An 18,852-nucleotide genomic window follows, 5' to 3' on the forward strand; every position below is an offset into this window, starting at 1 on the left:
ACTTGTTTCCTGGTCCCATGTCAGGTGGTTCACGTGGTCTCGTCTGGAGTGGAAATCGTCTTCATGGCATGCGCTCAACTTCCACACGTTTCACAGTTGGACAAAACTCGACTTTTCATTTGTTTCACTCATCACCGCCATGTGCATCTGTGACGCTGGACCGCGGCGCGAGTGTTTACCGTTTAGAGCCTTCACGTGTTTTGTCGACTTTTCTTTTGTATCTTTGTTTAGGTAATCATCACCATTGGTGTTTTTCAGGTGCGTCATTTCTTTAGTTGGTTTTCTCTCTGCGGTTTATTCCACAGACGCACACTCGGTGTCACGTCAAGGCTGCGTGTGTTCCTGGGGTCTTCTAAATGACCGTCGTTAAACCACGAGAACCTGAGCGCCTCACGACCGCAACAGTGCGTCAGGGCCTGAAGTTTCCAAACGCACACCAGAATGTTACGCCATGCGGACATTTTGTTTACTTTGATGAGGACTTTGAGGACCAAAAGTGACAGTTAAAATGTCACCACAGCGAATCACATAGGTGCGTGTCATTCAAAACATGTCACTAGTGGGTGGCGCAGGGGTCTGTGCAATGTGTCACTATTGGTGACATTCCCCGAATACTCTCGTGTTCAATACTGCTGAAACTGACAGGACGAGGACATCACTGGGAGGACAGCCGAATGCCAACACCTATGACTCCCAATAACGGCAGCTTGACGTTACCGTTGCCAGTTGTGAAATCAGCAGGCCGCTGAATCTGCACACAAGGTAGCAGGTCACACTGGGGACTTCAAAGACGCTCCAAGAAAGCCAATGAGCAGACTCGGCGCAACAAGAGAAAGCACATGTGACATCATTTGCTATAAAAGACTTTTAATGATATAAATATGAAAGTAGGATAACAAAAATGCTATATACAGATGTTTGCTCAGGTTTGTGCTTGTGTATCATATGCCAATCAAACAGACTTTCATTCATGAGCGCAGGGACATACCCACAATGCATTTCTAACACACACACACACGCTCAGGAAAAAGCACATAAAATCCCAAAGACACTAAAACTCATTCGGTCCCACTGAAGGGCTCTTTGTCGAAGCACTTGTGCCTTTTTCAAGTAAAACCGATCACAAAAAGCGTGGCGAGGAGGGGCAGCACCCTGTACTTGGTGGTCTCAGTTTTTTAAAGGAACGGATAGGCAGCAGACTGACAAGCACATCAACACGACCTTACGGGCGTCATCCCCAACTGTAATGCGCGTCTCCTTCAAATCATGACATGCTGCATAAGGTCCAACTCCACTCTTCTCAAAGTGCCACATTGTGACATTAAACTAACGTATGGTCAGAATACTGCAGGCCATCTCCTTCACTTTCCAAGCAGGGCTACTTGGGGGTTTTAGCCATCAGCTTCCTGTGGATGAACCTTGGGAATGGCGGATTAGGAGAACTGCTGCTGTTTAAAACCATCCTCAGCACCTTCTTAAAGTATAAATGAAGTGGCCAGCGTGAGGGGAAACTTGAAAACGACTTGAGAAGCACAAAGAACTTAGAACTCAGACAGACAAGACATTGGGGTCCCGCATTTGACACGTCACACAGGTCACCTCACACCTACACGTCCTCTTTTGTTGTTGCTGTACAGCAAATAAAAATAAAAATGTCCCCTTCCTCAGTTTTGTTGGTATAAACAGGTGTCAGATACGGAGCACTGGCTTTGTCATTTCTTTTATTTACAATTGGTTGCTTAATCTCCTATAAAATAAAAAAGGGAACTGACCTATGAATTATCTTTGGACATGCCTAATGAACGCCTGTACCAACTGAATGAGGGGCTCTTGGCTTTCCTGGCTCATTTTGGAGCCCACAGATGAAGGCTTGCTGTGAGGCGATGGCAGTGTCACCCCAGCGGGCGATGATGGTGAACCCCGGCGGAAGTAGCGTGACAGGCTAGACAGGAGAGTGCTCTGTGGGGAGAAAAGCAAAACGAGACAACGTCAGGACAACCGGCAGGCAGGACCTCTGTGCTCAAACTGTTCAAACCTTCACCTGCACAATCCAAGAAAATCGGCTGCATTTACAAGGAACATCAAAAATGTAAGAAGTACTAATAAAATTATTAAGACCGAGGCGAAGTAGAAACATCAGGAGACAGCGGCTCTAGAGCAGCAGCCCCCAAACACAGAGATGATGTACTTGACATCCCCAGACCACTGACACTTCTCCCCATTACTGCAAAATAAATTCTGGTCACTCATGTCCAACACTGTGGTCAATTGTTTACTAGAATAGTCCATCATAAATTTGAGAATTCTAGTTAGTTGAAAAGTATGGGTAGGTGACACATCAAATAATGATCACATATCCACAATATTAAATTACGCTGCATCGAGAGCATCATGTTCTGCGGTTTTTGGTTTCTGATCACCCAGTAAGGTGACCAAGCAGTAACACCGAAGACACACATAAAGGCACAGTGAGAAGGAAGAGAAGAAAAATGGAGATGGACTGACCAACCTCACCTCAAACACTAAACTGCACACCACATGGACTACGTTCAACTTTTGGAGATCAGTCTGCTCTGCGCCTGCTAGCCACACCGGCCCACTCCCTGCATAAACTAAGCAAACAAATTCTTCTGTTGGAGTGCAGACCAGCAGCTCACTTCTCAAAATGGAGTTGTGCGGGATCGAACTCGTGACCTTCTGATTCCCAGTCAGCAGCTGATACTGTTGTGCCACGGAGGCAGTCGTAGTAAATACGTGTCAATGTTGCATGCTAAGGCGGCTTTTTTTTCTGCAGTTATATTTTTGAATAAAAGCGCACTTGTTCTGTTATATTTGTACCTTTTGTGAAAGTGTTTCTTTGATATTTGGACTTCAGGCTTCATACATTATATAGTTTATGCCTACATTTTGTCATTTACTACTAGAATATGAAAAACGTTTCTGTTTTAAAAATGTGCTTACACAGATTACTGTAGAAACGGAACAGACATGAAATGCGTGTGCTCCAAACAACGATCTATTATTTCCACTCTAAAACTCCACTTCACTCCCAGATAATCAATCAAGGCACAAGCTGGGAGAAGTCTGTGCACGTTCTAAGTCGCTGGAGGGATGGAATAGCCAGCTGCTTGCAGATTGTCTTTATCAGCACATTTAGAAGACAAAAGACGCTGGAGGAGAGGTGTGAACGGATTTAAGAAGCGATTTAAGGTGGGACGGATCTACAAGTTTTTTCGTAGGCCCTGGTGATTCTAGTGTTGACTTCTATTGACCAAATGTTTGGACTATTTTGTAAAATAGGGGTCCTGTAAAACATTTCAGAATAGGAAGGATAACACTTATTCTCCTTATTTGTTACATACAGGTAATAATGCATATGATACCACTGACCATACAGAGCCGCTACACACATACAGTATAAAGCCAAATGTGTGGTGTGTGTGCTTCAGAACTTTCAGTCTACTACATTTATTAAAGTAAAAGAGTTTGCAGAGTGTTTGAACATCAGGTTATATTACATAAAGGCTCTTTACAAGCCATTTCTAAGAAAAACATAATTACTAAGATAGATATTGCATATTGGCAAGAAAGCAATCCTTTCATCAAAACAACAAAGAGAAAGAGGAAAAGAGAGGGATGGCAGTTGAAGGCAGAATAAAACTTTCTACAAGGGCTTCTGTTGGAGTCACGCTGATCAAATTAGCTGACAAAATCCTCAAAAGGCAAAAAAAAAAAAAACGAAACAATCTGTGTACTTTACTGACTTGGGTGTGCCGAGTTCATGACTGAAATTGGATTTGCTCTTTCACTAGTGTGGGACGCAACCCAAAATCAAGTACCTGCCACGCCGTGCTTACTCTCAGTATGTATTTTTTCTCTCTCTTTATTTTTATAAAATAGGATAAATATAAATACCTTAAGGTTAGAAAAATACATTTTGATTGTGCAGAAGAGAGAAAGTTGTTGTTTAAATAGTTTTTACACAAATATTCAAGGTCAGGCTGATCCTTCCATTGTCTGGAGCAGGTAACATGTAAAGCCAATGGTAAAAGAATACACAGCCTACAATTACTGAGAGAAAAAAAATTGTGCCGTAGATTTCGTGGGAATATAATGGAAGACTATGAGGAACTGGTCTGTCTAGTACTTGGATGCATCGTTTCTTTAAAACGTCCGTGTCCTACACTCTCATTTGGATCAAGTCTCTGCGTCAAAACTTGAGGAAATGGGTGGGGTCTCTGATGAGCAAGGAGAGGGGCTCGACCAGGACACTGCACAGATGGAGAGACATTACAGTAGGAAGGAGAGAGTCCTTGTGCTGGCCACTGCACCGAGGATTAAAAGAGTTAAAATAAACTACCAAGTGACTACTTTTTGTAAGTAATAATTACATTTAAAACGATTAATTATCAAAATGTATAATTTTTCAAGTCTAAACAATTTTTTTTTCTCTAAAAGTGCCCCCCAAAATTGTCAAAAACTGAATGCGATAGAGGAATTTTGTTCCATTATTTGGATTAAGCACCCTCATATCTCTTCTTTCGGCTGCTCCTGTTAGGGGTCGCCACAGCGGATCCTCTTCTTCCATATCTTTCTGTCCTCGTCATCTTGCTCTGTCACACCTGTCACCTGCATGTCCTCTCTCAGCACAACCATAAACCTTCTCTTAGGCCTTCCTCTTTTCCTCTTGCCTGGCAGCTCTATCCTTAGCATCCTTCTCCCAATATACTCAGCATCTCTCCAAACCAACGCCATCTCGCCTCTCTGACTTTGTCTCTCAACCTGAGCTGACCCTCTAATGTCCTCATTTCTAATCCTGTCCATCCTCGTCACACCCAGTGCAAATCTTAGCATCTTTAACTCTGCCTCCTCTAACCCATATCACACTGGTCTCACTACTGTCCCGTAGACTTTCCCTTTCACTCTTGCTGATACCCGTCTGCCACAAATAACTCCTGACGCTCTTCTCCGCCCATTCCACCCTGCCTGCACTCCCTTTTTCACCTCTCTTCCACTCTTTTCTCATATCTATAAAGAATCCTTAATATTTGTGATGGGAATAAAAAAAAAAAAAAAACGAACAAGTACATTCAGTGAACAAAGATTTTGCTCTTCAGTTTCACAATGTTCAGCGCTGCCCTTGAACTGGAAGCCATTCCATCTTGAGGCGCTAAATTCATGGAGAATTCACTGCATCCACTAAACAGGATCATCTCCAGACAGAGGAGTAGCTTCAGTGACAGACTGCTGTCACCATCCTGCTCCACTGACAGACTGAGGAGACCCCACACTATGCGACTCTTCAATTCCACCCGGGGGAGTAAATGCTAACATCATTCAAAGTTATTGTCTGCTTTTATATGCATTTTTATTACTCTTTAATTTAATATTGTTTTTTTGTACCAGTATACTGCTGCTGGATTATGTGAATTTCCCCTTGGGATTAATAAAGTATCTATTTATCTAAAGAGTGATCTCTCCAGCTTCCGAGCTGCAAGAGCACACTTCCTTATGTATTTAACATCATGCTGGCTTTATCCCATCCTAACCCACTCATTCATGCAGAGGGACTGTTGCACCAATTTAAATTTCAAGTCATTGCTTGTACTTTCCATTAACTTCTCACCCTTATTTTTGCCAGATTCATTTGCTTGTTAATTTGACATTCGCACTTATCACTAGTGCTTGAATTCACTGCAGTAAAACTTTAGCGAAGAGTGACATTATCTGCGACCGTTTTGTTGCTTTTCGGAAAATCCCAAAACTAAATACACATGTACATTAATAAAGTGTTAAAATGCTCAATTTACTTTAAATTCCCTGCGGTGGGCTGGCACCCTGCCCGGGGTTTGTTTTCTGCCTTGAGCCCTGTGATGCCTGGCATTGGCTCCAGCAGACCCCCCGTGACCCTGTAGTTAGGATTGAGCGGGTTGGATAATGGATTGATGGACTTTAAAGCCTGTCTGGATAAATGGCTGACAGGCACCACAGCCACTACCCAGGAATGATGGTAGTCTCGTGTAAAATGCTCCCCAACACAATGACCAGTGGTAGTCATTAAGTACAAACCGGATTCCAAAAAAGTTGGGACACTAAACAAATTGTGAATAAAAACTGAATGCAATGATGTGGAGATGGCAAACGTCAATATTTTATTTGTAATAGAACGTAGATGACAGATCAAACGTTTAATCCGAGTAAATGTATCATTTTAAAGGAAAAATATGTTGATTCAAAATTTCACGGTGTCAACAAATCCCAAAAAAGTTGGGACAAGTAGCAATAAGAGGCTGGAAAAAGTAAATTTGAGCATAACGAAGAGCTGGAAGACCAATTAACACTAATGAGGTCAATTGGCAACATGATTGGGTATAAAAAGAGCTTCTCAGAGTGGCAGTGTCTCTCAGAAGCCAAGATGGGTAGAGGATCACCAATTCCCACAATGTTGCACAGAAAGATAGTGGAGCAATATCAGAAAGGTGTTACCCAGCGAAAAATTGCAAAGACTTTGCATCTATCATCATCAACTGTGCATAACATCATCCGAAGATTCAGAGAATCTGGAACAATCTCTGTGCGTAAGGGTCAAGGCCGTAAAACCATACTGGATGCCCGTGATCTCCGGGCCCTTAAACGACACTGCACCACAAACAGGAATGCTACTGTAAAGGAAATCACAGAATGGGCTCAGGAATACTTCCAGAAACCATTGTCAGTGAACACAATCCACCGTGCCATCCGCCGTTGCCAGCTGAAACTCTACAGTGCAAAGAAGAAGCCATTTCTAAGCAAGATCCACAAGCTCAGGCATTGTCACTGGGCCAGGGATCATTTAAAATGGAGTGTGGCAAAATGGAAGACGAGTCACGATTCGAAGTTCTTTTTGGAAATCTGGGACGCCATGTCATCCGGACCAAAGAGGACAAGGACAACTCAAGTTGTTATCAACGCTCAGTTCAGAAGCCTGCATCTCTGATGGTATGGGGTTGCATGAGTGCGTGTGGCATGGGCAGCTTGCATGTCTGGAAAGGCACCATCAATGCAGAAAAATATATTCAGGTTCTAGAACAACATATGCTCCCATCCAGACGTCATCTCTGCATTTTTCAACAAGATAATGCCAGACCACATTCTGCATCAATCACAACATCATGGCTGCGTAGGAGAAGGATCCGGGTACTGAAATGGCCAGTCTGCAGTCCAGATCTTTCACCTACAGAGAACATTTGGCGCATCATAAATAGGAAGGTGCAACAAAGAAGGCCCAAGACGATTGAACAGTTAGAGGCCTGTATTAGACAAGAATGGGAGAGCATTCCTATTTCTAAACTTGAGAAACAGGTCTCCAGCCTCGGTCCCCAGACGTCTGTTGAGTGTTGTAAGAAGAAGGGGAGATGCCACACAGTGGGGAAAATGGCCTTGTCCCAACTGTTTTGGGATTTGTTGACACCATGAAATTCTGAATCAACATATTTTTCCCTTAAAATGATACATTTTCTCCCGTGATTTATGTTCTATTCTAAATAAAATATTAGAAGTTGGCACCTCCATATCATTGCATTCAGTTTTTATTCACGATTTGTATAGTGTCCCAACTTTTTTGGAATCCGGTTTGTACTTGTGAGAAACAAAAAGGTTTTAAGAGCAATAAAATAAAGACAATGCATACCAGCTCTGAGCTTAATTCTTGTTTCATTCGTTGTTTGTCTCGGATATGAAAGCTGGGATCCTTTAGATAGCGGAGTGCCTGGGAGATCAACACGTAGAAGCAGTTTTCCATGGTAAACATCAGAAGAGATCTAATAAAACAATAAAAAATAATTATCACCTTCATCCAATGTAATCTTAAAGTATACCACAAAACAGAGCCACGTCAGAGAGAACGCTGACCTTAAAAGAAAGAAAAAAACCCCAAACGTCTATGTGGGCTGAAATGAGTTAAATGAACTCAGGGTATGGTCAGGTAGCATTAACTTGGGATTCCTAAATATGGAGAGGATTTACTCCTGCAACTCTCCATTGATATGAGCTCAGGGGGCCGTAGGCCTCGTGCATCTAAACTTTACAAAGGCCTCTTCTGTTTGCTTCACAATTACCTTGAAAAAGTAACAGAACATCATCTAATGAAATGTAATGTATCAGCAGCACACTCTGTAAAATAGTGTTCAAGTCAGATAGTGACATACAGTGCTGTGAAAAAGTATTCGCTCCCTTCCCGAGTTCTTTTTTTTTTTTTTCAGATCATCAAACAAATTAAAATATTAGACAAAGATAATCCAAGAAAATACAAAATGTAGTTTTTAAGTGATGATTTTATTTATTAAGGAAAAAAAAAAAAAACTACCCAAACCTGCATGGCCCCTAAACCTTATAACAGGTTGTGCCATCCTTAGTAGTAACAACTGCAATCAAGCGTTTTCGATAACTGGCAGTCTTTCACATCGCTGTGGTGGAATTTTGGACGACTCTGCAGAATTGTTTCAATTCAGCCACATTGGTGTGTTTCTGAGCACGAACCGCTTTTATAAGGTCATGCCATAGCATCTCAATAAGATTCAAGTCCGGACTTTGACCAGGCCACTCCAAAACCTTCATTTTGTTTTTGTTAAGCCATTCAGAGGAGGACTTGCTGGTGTTTTGGATCATTCTCCTTCAAGATTTTTTTAGTAGAGAGCAGAATTCCTGGTCCCATCAATCTCAGCAAGTCATCCAGGTCCTGAAGCAGTGAAGCAGCCCAGACCATCACACCACCACCACCATGTTTGACTGTTGGGATGATGTTCGTTTTCTGAAATGCTGTGTTACTTTTATGCCAGATATAACGGGACGCACACCTTGCAAAAAGTTCAACTTTTGTTTCGTCAGTCTACAGAATATTTTCCCAAAAGTCTTGGGGATCATCAAGATGTTTTTTGGCAAAAGTGAAACAAGCCTTTATATTCTTTATGGTCAGCAGTGGTTTTTTGCCTTGGAACTCTGCCATGAATGCCATTTTTGCCCAGTACCTTTCTTATGGTTGAGTCATGAACTCTGACCTTAACTGAGGCAAGTGAGGCCTGCAAGTTCTTCAGATGTTGTTCTGGGTTCTTTTGTGACCTCTTGGACGGGAGGTCGCTGCACTCCTGGGAAGGCTGACTACTGTTTCATGTTTTGTCCATTTGCAGATATTGGCTCTCACTGTGGTTCGCTGGAGTCCCAAAGCTTTAGAAATGGTTTAGTAACCTTTTCCAGACTGATAGATGTCCATTACTTTGTATCTCATCTTTTCCTGAATTTCTTTAGATCGCAGAATGATGTTTTCCTTTTTGGGATCTTTTGGCCTCCTTCACTCTGACTGACAGGCTCTGTTTAAGTGATCTCTTGATAGTAATTAGGCCTGGCTGTGTGGCTGGTGACATTGAACTCCAAATAAATGTGATTTAACAAGGGGGGCAATTACTTTTTCCACATAGGCTTGGATAGTTTTTTTCTATAATACATAAAATCATCGCTTAAAAACTGCATTTTGTGTTTACTTGGGTTATCTATTTAATATTTAAATTTGTTTTGACGATTTGAAACCTTTAAGTGTGACAAACATGCAAAAAAAAAAAAATAAGAATTCAGGAAGGGGGCAAATACTTTTTCACAGCACTTTGTGTATAAAATGTACATTACTGGACAAAAGACATCCTTGTGAGGCAACAGTTAATAACTATTTGGATGACAGAGGACAGTTATTTCTTAGCTGCAATTTACCTCTTTATTACATACAGTCTGCTCAAAAACATTCATTGGAAATGGAGTTATAGCAACCAGGTGCAGTTCAGCTTCACATGATTTTTAATATGTTTTTAATTTAGTAGTTACCTAGACTTGATTGTGTGGGTAAATATCGAGCTTTTTAGGAATAAACAAGCCTTCCTAGAAACACATATTCTGAAAACAAACGTCAGTGAATATCTTAAGTAAGTTCGGCAGAGCAGCTCCTTAGTTCTACCTTTTCTTTAAACAATTCATACACCTGAATATGCTGTGTTTAGAGGGGCCAAGACTTCTAACTTTCTACAGACCTTGAGACACGTTCCTTCTAAAGCCCTTGAGAGATAAATACAATCAACGCTGTGCACAACACCAATTACAAAAATGGTGGCGCAGAGGTCTGGAAAATGGTTGTCCACAGAGCAGAGAATAAAGGCCCTTCGCAATGAACTTGACTATGTCTTCTGCTTGTGTCCTGTACCTGTGACCTGCTACTTTCCTGTTAAATAAGTTGTAATATGAGGCAGATTGCCACATTGCTTGTTCTGACTTTCATCGGGCCTCATTAAACTTTTGAAGATTTTTAAATAAACAGCTAAACTGTTTACTGTTAGCCAAGTTTCCAATAATGCAATCTGAAAGACGCAGTGAACAGGCTGAGGGTTCAGCTGGCCCATATCTAATATTTTGTACATTTCCAAACAGAGTGATTTTTTGGAAGTACGCTGCTCTTTTTAATATAAACCATCTAGACAAGCTTGAATATAATCTTGGGACGAGACGAGACATTTTCAGAGAGATAACTTCATGTCCTGCGAGGCGAGACAAGACTTTGTGCCAAGAGATGAAGTGAAAACCTAACAGGTCCAGTCAGGCTCAGAAATAAAAGACAAAGAGTAGAAGACAAAGTAGAACATTGTAAAGAGGTTCAAAAACGTTGGTGTGATACACATGCAGAGCAGGTTAGAAATTCTGAAAGTACTAAAATTCGAAAGTCTAAAAAAACTGATCACATTAGCACTAACAAATGGAAATTATTACTTGGTGAAATAACATAACAGCAAAAAGTGATCACATATATGGACATGGGTGATATGACAGAGCGACTACAAGTTTAATTACAAAGAAACCACAATTTGGTCAGGTTTATACTTATAATCACAGAGAAGCGATACAACATAGAATCGAAATTCTACAGCCAATAATGGATATAAGGCCATACACCCAAAAGCATCGCACTTACAGTACATCCGGAAAGTATTTACCGCGCTTCATCACTTTTTCCACATTTTGTTATGTTACAACCTTATTCCAAAATGGATTCAATTCATTTTTTTCCTCAGAATTCTACACACAACACCCCATAATGACAACGTGAAAAAAGCTTACTTGAGGTTTTTGCAAATTTACTAAAAATAAAAAAACTGAGAAATCACATGTCCATAAGTATTCACAGCCTTTGCCATGAAGCTCCAAATTGAGCTCAGGTGCATCCTGTTTCTCCTGATCATCCTTGAGATGTTTCTGCAGCTTCATTGGAGTCCACCTGTGGTCAATTCAGTTGACTGGAAATGATTTGAAAGGCACACACCTGTCTATAGAAGGTCCCACAGCTGACAGTTCATGTCAGAGCACAAACCAAGCATGAAGTCAAAGGAATTCTCTGTAGATCTCCGAGACAGGATTGTCTCAAGGCACAAATCTGGGGAAGGTTACAGAAACATTTCTGCTGCTTTGAAGGTCCCAATGGGCACAGTGGCCTCCATCATTAGTGGAAGAAGTTCAAAACCACCAGGACTCTTCCTAGAGCTGGCTGGCCATCTAAACTGAGCGATCAGGGGAGAAGGGCCTTTAGTCAGGGAGGTGACCAAGAACACGATGGTCACTCTGTCAGAGCTCTAGAGGTCCTCTGTGGAGAGAGGAGAACCTTCCAGAAGGACAACCATCTCTGCAGCAATCCACCAATCAGGCCTGTATGGTACAGTGGCCAGACGGAAGCCACTCCTTTGTAAAAGGCACATGGCAGCCCGCCTGGAGTTTGCCAAAAGGCACCTGAAGGACTCTCAGACCATGAGAAACAAAATTCTCTGGTCTGATGAGACAAAGATTGAACTCTTTGGTGTGAATGCCAGGCGTCACGTTTGCCAGGCACCGCTCATCACCAGGCCAATACCATCCCTACAGTGAAGCATGGTGGTGGCAGCATCAGGAACTGGGAGACTAGTCAGGATAAAGGGAAAGATGACTGCAGCAATGTACAGAGACATCTTGGATGAAAACCTGCTCCAGAGCGCTCTTGACCTCAGACTGGGGCGACAGTTCATCTTTCAGCAGGACAACGACCCTCAGCACACAGCCAAGATATCAAAGGAGTGGCTTCAGGACAACTCTGAGAATGTTCTTGAGTGGCCCAGCCAGAGCCCAGACTTCTGAATGAACATCTCTGGAGAGATCTTAAAATGGCTGTGCACTGACGCTTCCCATCCAGCCTGATGGAGCTTGAGAGGTGCTGCAAAGAGGAATGGGCGAAACTGGCCAAGGATAGGAGTGCCAAGCTTGTGGCATCATATTCAAAACGACTTGAGGCTGCCAAAGGTGCAGAGACAAAGTATCGAGCAAAGGCTGTGAATACTTATGTACATGTGCTTTCTCAGTTTTTTTATTTTTAATAAATTTGCAAAAACCTCAAGGAAACTTTTTTCACGTTGTCATTATTGGGTGTTGTGTGTAGAATTCTGAAGTAAAAAATGAATTGAATCCATTTTGGAATAAGGCTGTCACATAACAAAATGTGGAAAAAGTGATGTGCTGTGAATACTTTCCGGATGCACTGTACATAAAATTTATCTGAAAAACACGGTCATGAATGGGAACGATCACGCTCACATATATAATAAACCAACATGTGACAAATTGTCAGCGATAATAGTTTCGAAAGACAGAGCTGAGATTCGTGTTTATCCAAAAGCACAGCACGATTCATCACAAGCGGCGAGCGCGTAGGGCCAACACGCAGGCTTGCGAGCAGGTGGCAGAGCCCCCTAGTAATGAATAAGCTGGCTACATTTGCACATGATATCAAACCAGGAGGAATGACAGTATCAGCTAAACTGTTACAGAGTGACTTGAACAGCATGCATGCTTGGGAAGATTTGTGGCAGATGAAATTTAATGGAAATAAATGCAAAGTATTAAATGATAGAAGAAGAAATGTGAAATTTGAATACATGATGGAAGATCTGAAAATTGAAAGCACCCTTACGAAAAGAATGCAGGAGTAGATTCATCGGCACATCAAGGCAGTCAGGATGTTAGGTTATATACAAGTGCAGATCAAGGGAGCCTACGCTTAGGTTGAATACCACACTGCAGAGGCCTCACTTGCAGTACTGTGTACACTTTTGGTCTCTAATTACAAAAAGAAAGACATAGCAGCACTCGAGACACTCCAGCAGCTAGGCTGATTCCAGGACTGAGAGCTATGAGGAGAGATTGTAGGAGTTGCACTTGATTAGTTTAAGCAAACAGAGATTAAGAAGGGACATGATCGAAGTATTTCAAAAGATGAAAGGCATTAACACAGTGGATCCCAGCTGTCGCTTTACAATGATTTCTTCAACAACAAAATGGGGACACTTATTTCAGGAAGATTTCACACAGTTTTGCTTCATGCGAAGAACCAGACACATCACATGTATTAAGTGATCGAGAAGCGTGATGGGCAGTTGGACTTTAGGGTCCTTCAAATCTGGTCTTAATATTATTTTGGACAATCTGGCTGAACAGGATAGTTAAGTTTGAGAATGCCCTGTTCTTACCACACTTGTTTAACTGAATATTGACTGTCTAAATGTTTTTTTTTCTTGAACTGATTCCATAATCCACAGTTTGAACCACATTGCCTTCTTCTTATTACCATGTCTTTAAAAAATTCTAATGGTGTTGCCAAATTATCTCGAAGCAGCACAATATTACACCAGAATGTAACAATCTTCTGAACCGTGTAATGTGTATAAAAGTGCTCATTTATAAATAGAAATGATCAGATACGCTTCTCCAGTTGGTTTTTATATGTCAAACAGGCACCCTTTCTTTGTACCTCAGTGAAAAAGTCGTGACCCATCAACTTCCTAATCCAAACTTACCTCAGTGACTGGGTTTCCTCAGCAGATGCCAAAGCCTCAACACTCAGCGATGCAGGTTCCTTCTTTCGGTCAGCCTGTTTGTAATGTTAAATAATAAAGACTTGTAAATGCAAACTGCAGTAAAGCCAGTTAAGTAAACGAGATCTGCTCATTGGTCTTAAATGCTAGTAGTCAGCAACATAACCTCTACACCAAGTTCTGATGCACATAAAGCAAATAATTCACAGCATAGGCCGGCCAATAGCTTGCATTTACGACCTTTTGTTCACAGGACTAATATAAAGAACTTCTGAAGCTCAGTTTGTCTGTCTCATCACTTAACATGACCTTTCCTCCACATTTTTCTGTTTCTACAAAATGAGCCAAGTCAGCATTTTGCAATTTATAGATGTCTTCGCTGAATTTCCCCTTATTGCAGCTTTGATATTTCAGCACAACACAGTACACAGAGAAAAATAATAGGCAAGAACATCACACATTTCAGCTTGTCAGCCAGACTGCCTGCCAACAAGGCACGTCAGCTAAAAGTAGAGATGTGACATGTAGCATACATTGATCAAATCAGAAGAAGAACTGAGCGGTCTGACCTCTCCCAACATGTTCAGCGCCACACTCATTGTGGCCAGTAGAGTCCCAAAGGATGGAGCAACATCAGAGTCAAAGGCTGGCATTGTGAAGCTCAGGACAAAGAGGATATTGAACTCTGCCAGGTCAAGAGACTGTGAAGAGTAAGCAAAAAAGGAGTATAAGAGCAACAAGTCAAAGTTTAAAGTCAAAACAGAAATGACTATTTATTTCAACATAAATGCTCAGACGTACACACAAGCCCCCCAGGCTGCTCAGTGTAGTGTTTAAACATATTTTCAGCCCAATTTATTTTGCTTTTGCGTGTGTTCTCCTTATCCTCAATGTCAGTGTTTGCAACATCTGGCACATCCCCAAATCACACCAACGCCACTGCACATTCAATTATTTCAGCTAATGTTGCTCACACAGTTTCCAGTCAGGCTTTACTGCTCAAAACCAGACGAGTGTTTACCTGATCAAGCAGGATCTGGCAAAGATCGGGGGTAAAGTGCCGTAAAGTTGCCAGCGTCTTGCTGAGGATTTTTAGTAGGCTGTTCTGGACTGTAAGAAGAGCTCTCTGCTCCACGTCTACTGGTTCTGAATGCAGTGCTTTAGTGGGAGTTTGGGACGCACGTTGGGGTTGTGCAGGAGGACCAGCGGGGGCACCGTCTCCACTCTTAGTCTACAAACACAAAAAACACCAGGATGTGACGGTTTATTTTGTTTAAACATAGGTTACCAATCTGCTAAAGACATCTTTAATGATTCCAAACACAAAATCTCAAGTTCAGCCTTCTCTTCTACAATCACAGCAGGTCTCTACGATTAAGTCCAATACTTTTTTTTTTTTTTTATTTGATTTCATATACTTTATCAATACCCACAGGGAAATTGTCTTTTCACATATATTTTGGAGATCAGAGCACAGAGTCAGCCATTGTAGAGTAGCCCTCGAGCAATCTGAAGGCTAAGGGCCCTTCTCAAGGGCCCAATGCAGTAGGATCCCTTCTGGCAGTAATGGGATTTGAACTGGCAATCTTCTGGATACCAGTACAGATCCTTTGCCTCAGAGCTACTGACAGCTATTCCCCAGTTGTATGGTTAACGGTACCTGAAGGTAAAGGTGCAGCATTTTCTTGCTGTGCAGCAGGTATGTACACGTCTGGCAAAGGTAAGACAGATTGACCTGCAAATACAAGAACAAACATGTCACTTCCAGTATCTTTGATCAAGCGCTCCATAACAAACATACAGTATGGAAGTATCAAAGCATTTTTTTTTTTTAAAGATCAACAATTACAATTATGGAGCACACTAAATCGTTAATACCTCCCAAGATGCTTTACAGGTTCAGTAAAGAGTACATGACAGAGTGCGCCCTTTGCTTTAAGCCACGCAGTGATGAGGAGCGCACCTGCAAGGTTGTTAGCTACTTGGCCATACGGCACTACATGGTGTAAAATGAACAATAATTCACATTGACAACATCAGCACGAGACAAGTAGGAGGATACGTCAACATGACAGGTGTAAACACAGCTTTAGACTGGAGTTTTCTCTCCTGATGATTGTCTTTTATAAGCTGTTTTTACGACTCTTCTGTTGCTTTAGATATTGTAGCAAACTAGAATCACGATCACTGTTGTATCGGCCAGCGTCATATCATATTAAAGTGGATCTCAAGATCATAGGGAGAATCCACAGTGAGATCTGTATTTATACATGTTCAATTTAGCCCAACTTTTTTGCAGTTTTTGTTCAACTAATGCGAATAATGAACAAATCTGACTGTGTTAGGTAGTTTGTTTATTAAAATTAAAAGGCAAAGAACAAATTAATGAGCAACAATGGAAAAGCTTCAACTGAAGGAGATGCAGCAGATGCTACTTTGAATTTCTACCTTTTGGCAGCCATTGCCAATGTCGTAGGTCACTCATCTGTTTTATACAAGCTAGTGAATCAGAAAGGCTGCTGTCATCAATCAGCAAAACGTGGACCACATACCTGGACATCCCGGAGCAGCTGTGGAAGGTGGAACTGCCACTCTTTACAGAAGTTAGACAGCTGTAACAGGAATCCCACAGTGTGATCGGCTTCATCAAGACAGGCCAAACTCTGCACGCTGCGTACTGCGTTCAGACACTGCGAATGAGGAGGAACAGAATTATCAGTGCACAAGTTCCAACTTACATAACAGAAGCATCAGACATCCTGCCTTCTAGTGAGAAGCTGCTCAGGGCCCAAGCCATCTCTGTTATGTGTTCCAGCACAGAGGAGCAAGCTGCAAACCCGAGGCCTCCGAGACAGAAAGAACCAAATTACTAAGTTGAGCAAAAAAAAAAAAAAAGAATTAATTCCACTTGGGTTTCTGACTTTGAAATTGCAAATGTGAGGGTTTCATATTACACAGTAGCAAGCACCTTCTCTCTTGGCCTCACTACCAACTACCAGCATGTTTAAGTAAAAAGGACGTGAAATAATACAGAATAAACCCAAATGATGGTTCTTACTTGTAAAATGCGCTCTTGGTGAACTCCCACAAAGTCAAGGGCCTCATTTAGGAAGTTATAGCGCAAGGTCTTCAAGAGACTTTCCATTAAAGACATAGAAAGACGATACACGCCAGACCATGATGGAGCATCCTGGGACTTCCTAGAGAAACCACTCTGCAAAGGAGAAGACATGTTTAACTAAAGCCTGCCAACATAAAAAGTGACTGGCTGCCAACTTCCAGTGACATTTATGGCCACTTAATGAGGAGCACATTTGAAACAGCTGCAGTAGCTGTTAACTACTATAAGAGTTTCAAATGGGCCAAGACTTAAAATAGAACGTACAGTGAAAACTGAAATACCTAATGGTATTATTTTAAAACAGGATCATAGGATACATTTAGCAGACACTTTCACTTAACCCAAGGTGACTGCCAAAAACAACACACAAGTCGGAACAAAAACCGGAGAGCGCATACTCTGTAAATATAACAGAGGCACACTTAGTTACTTGAAGATTTACAGATTCAGTACAAGCTGTAAATATTCAAAGCACCACGGGGAAGAAATAGAAATTTGACGGAAGGCCACTTTTTGAAGTGACGGGTCTCCAAACACCTGAACAGCATTAGTTTCTGGGTAAAAGAAATGACAACGTGAAATTTTATATACAGGCATACTGTCTGCTGTGCCAAATTGGACCTTAAATGGGAAAATATGATCAGCGTGTTCTGAGCTGTGACTAAACCAGTACGCACCACAGTCATGTTCCACAAAGTACAGAGCCATTTGCCGATTCATTTTCCTCATAGGTCACAGGTATATGTATTACTTTATTCTGCTGATTTTTATTCATTTTTGCTTCACTGTTTTTTAGTACTTATTATTCTGTCCCCAAACACCAAATTAGTGATGCTTCTCTCTTAAGACCCAGTCCGTACGTTGAGTGCGTCGCCCCACTGGTTTTAGTGAGCATGGACAGAAAGAAAGTCAAGGCTGAGAATCCGAATACTTTAATATAGATTTCTGGCAAGAAGTCATACAAGTATTAGGACGTGAAAAACCATTGACAACTCGAAGATAAAAGGACGATAATTTCCATAACCTAAAATACAATATGGCGGACGATAAAGCGAAGGCTAAAGCAGCACCAATAGCAAAAAGGGAGCTAGGGACATACCAATATGTATTAATTAAACAGGGGGTGGGGGTAGAAACGTACCAAACAGTCTAAAAACAATATTAACACAATATTAATATGTGATGCAGCACACGTATACTAACGCAGCAGGTATTTGTTCCAACCAAATTCTCTTTTAATTGGACACAGAGCTTAATTAAACAAGCTGTTATTTGCTGGTTTTTGTGCTATGGGGCAATGCAGAAAAAGTAGTTTTATTAGAATGCATGTTACATGAGAATAGTGTTTTTAAACATACGTTTTAAGTCTCATGATTATCATTCTGCTTTTTCAAATTTTCTGCTTCTTTAATTTAATTTACTAATAAGCATCTTAGTGAGCCTGATGCTGAAGTAGTTGCAGCCTTTCAGAATTCAGTGTCCAGGTGTCTGCTCGGCTCGTTCATTTTTATTAGGATACAATAAAGGGAGCCAATTAAACAGGAGGGCAAATTAATTAGAAAACAACACAAGAGGTTTAAGTATTTAAAGTGATTGCAAAAAATAATGATTTCTGACTGTAATATAAATGTAAAAATGATATTGTTGTGCTTTTCTGAATACAGAATAAGAGAAGATGGAAAAAACACCTGCAAACGACATGAGATCAGTAAAAGACCCACTGACTGAAACACAAACCTGCAGCCACAGAGCCTTAGAAACCCAACATATCAAAAAGTGAAATAAGTTTAGGAAACACTGGCCTGGAGGCGGCACACATACAGTATC

At 41.3% G+C, this 18,852-nt stretch overlaps 1 protein-coding gene across 1 annotated transcript in view; it reads right to left on the reverse strand.

Moving 5' to 3' along the window:
* Positions 1-850: 850 nt before the first annotated feature.
* nup188 (nucleoporin 188) overlaps positions 851-18,852 on the reverse strand; it is a 116,259-nt gene continuing 98,257 nt past the window's right edge. Inside the window, exons 37-44 of the mRNA XM_039762583.1 lie at positions 16,963-17,118; positions 16,457-16,594; positions 15,565-15,639; positions 14,926-15,135; positions 14,474-14,605; positions 13,887-13,960; positions 7,670-7,799; positions 851-1,959 (exon numbers count right to left, since the gene is read on the reverse strand). Coding sequence (XP_039618517.1) covers positions 1,780-1,959; positions 7,670-7,799; positions 13,887-13,960; positions 14,474-14,605; positions 14,926-15,135; positions 15,565-15,639; positions 16,457-16,594; positions 16,963-17,118 — 1,095 coding nt within the window. The 3' untranslated portion in view covers positions 851-1,779. The remainder of the gene's footprint in view (positions 1,960-7,669; positions 7,800-13,886; positions 13,961-14,473; positions 14,606-14,925; positions 15,136-15,564; positions 15,640-16,456; positions 16,595-16,962; positions 17,119-18,852) is intronic.

The sequence above is a fragment of the Polypterus senegalus genome, chromosome 9 (assembly GCF_016835505.1).
Source record: "Polypterus senegalus isolate Bchr_013 chromosome 9, ASM1683550v1, whole genome shotgun sequence".
In the NCBI taxonomy this organism is placed as follows: Eukaryota; Metazoa; Chordata; class Cladistia; order Polypteriformes; family Polypteridae; genus Polypterus; species Polypterus senegalus.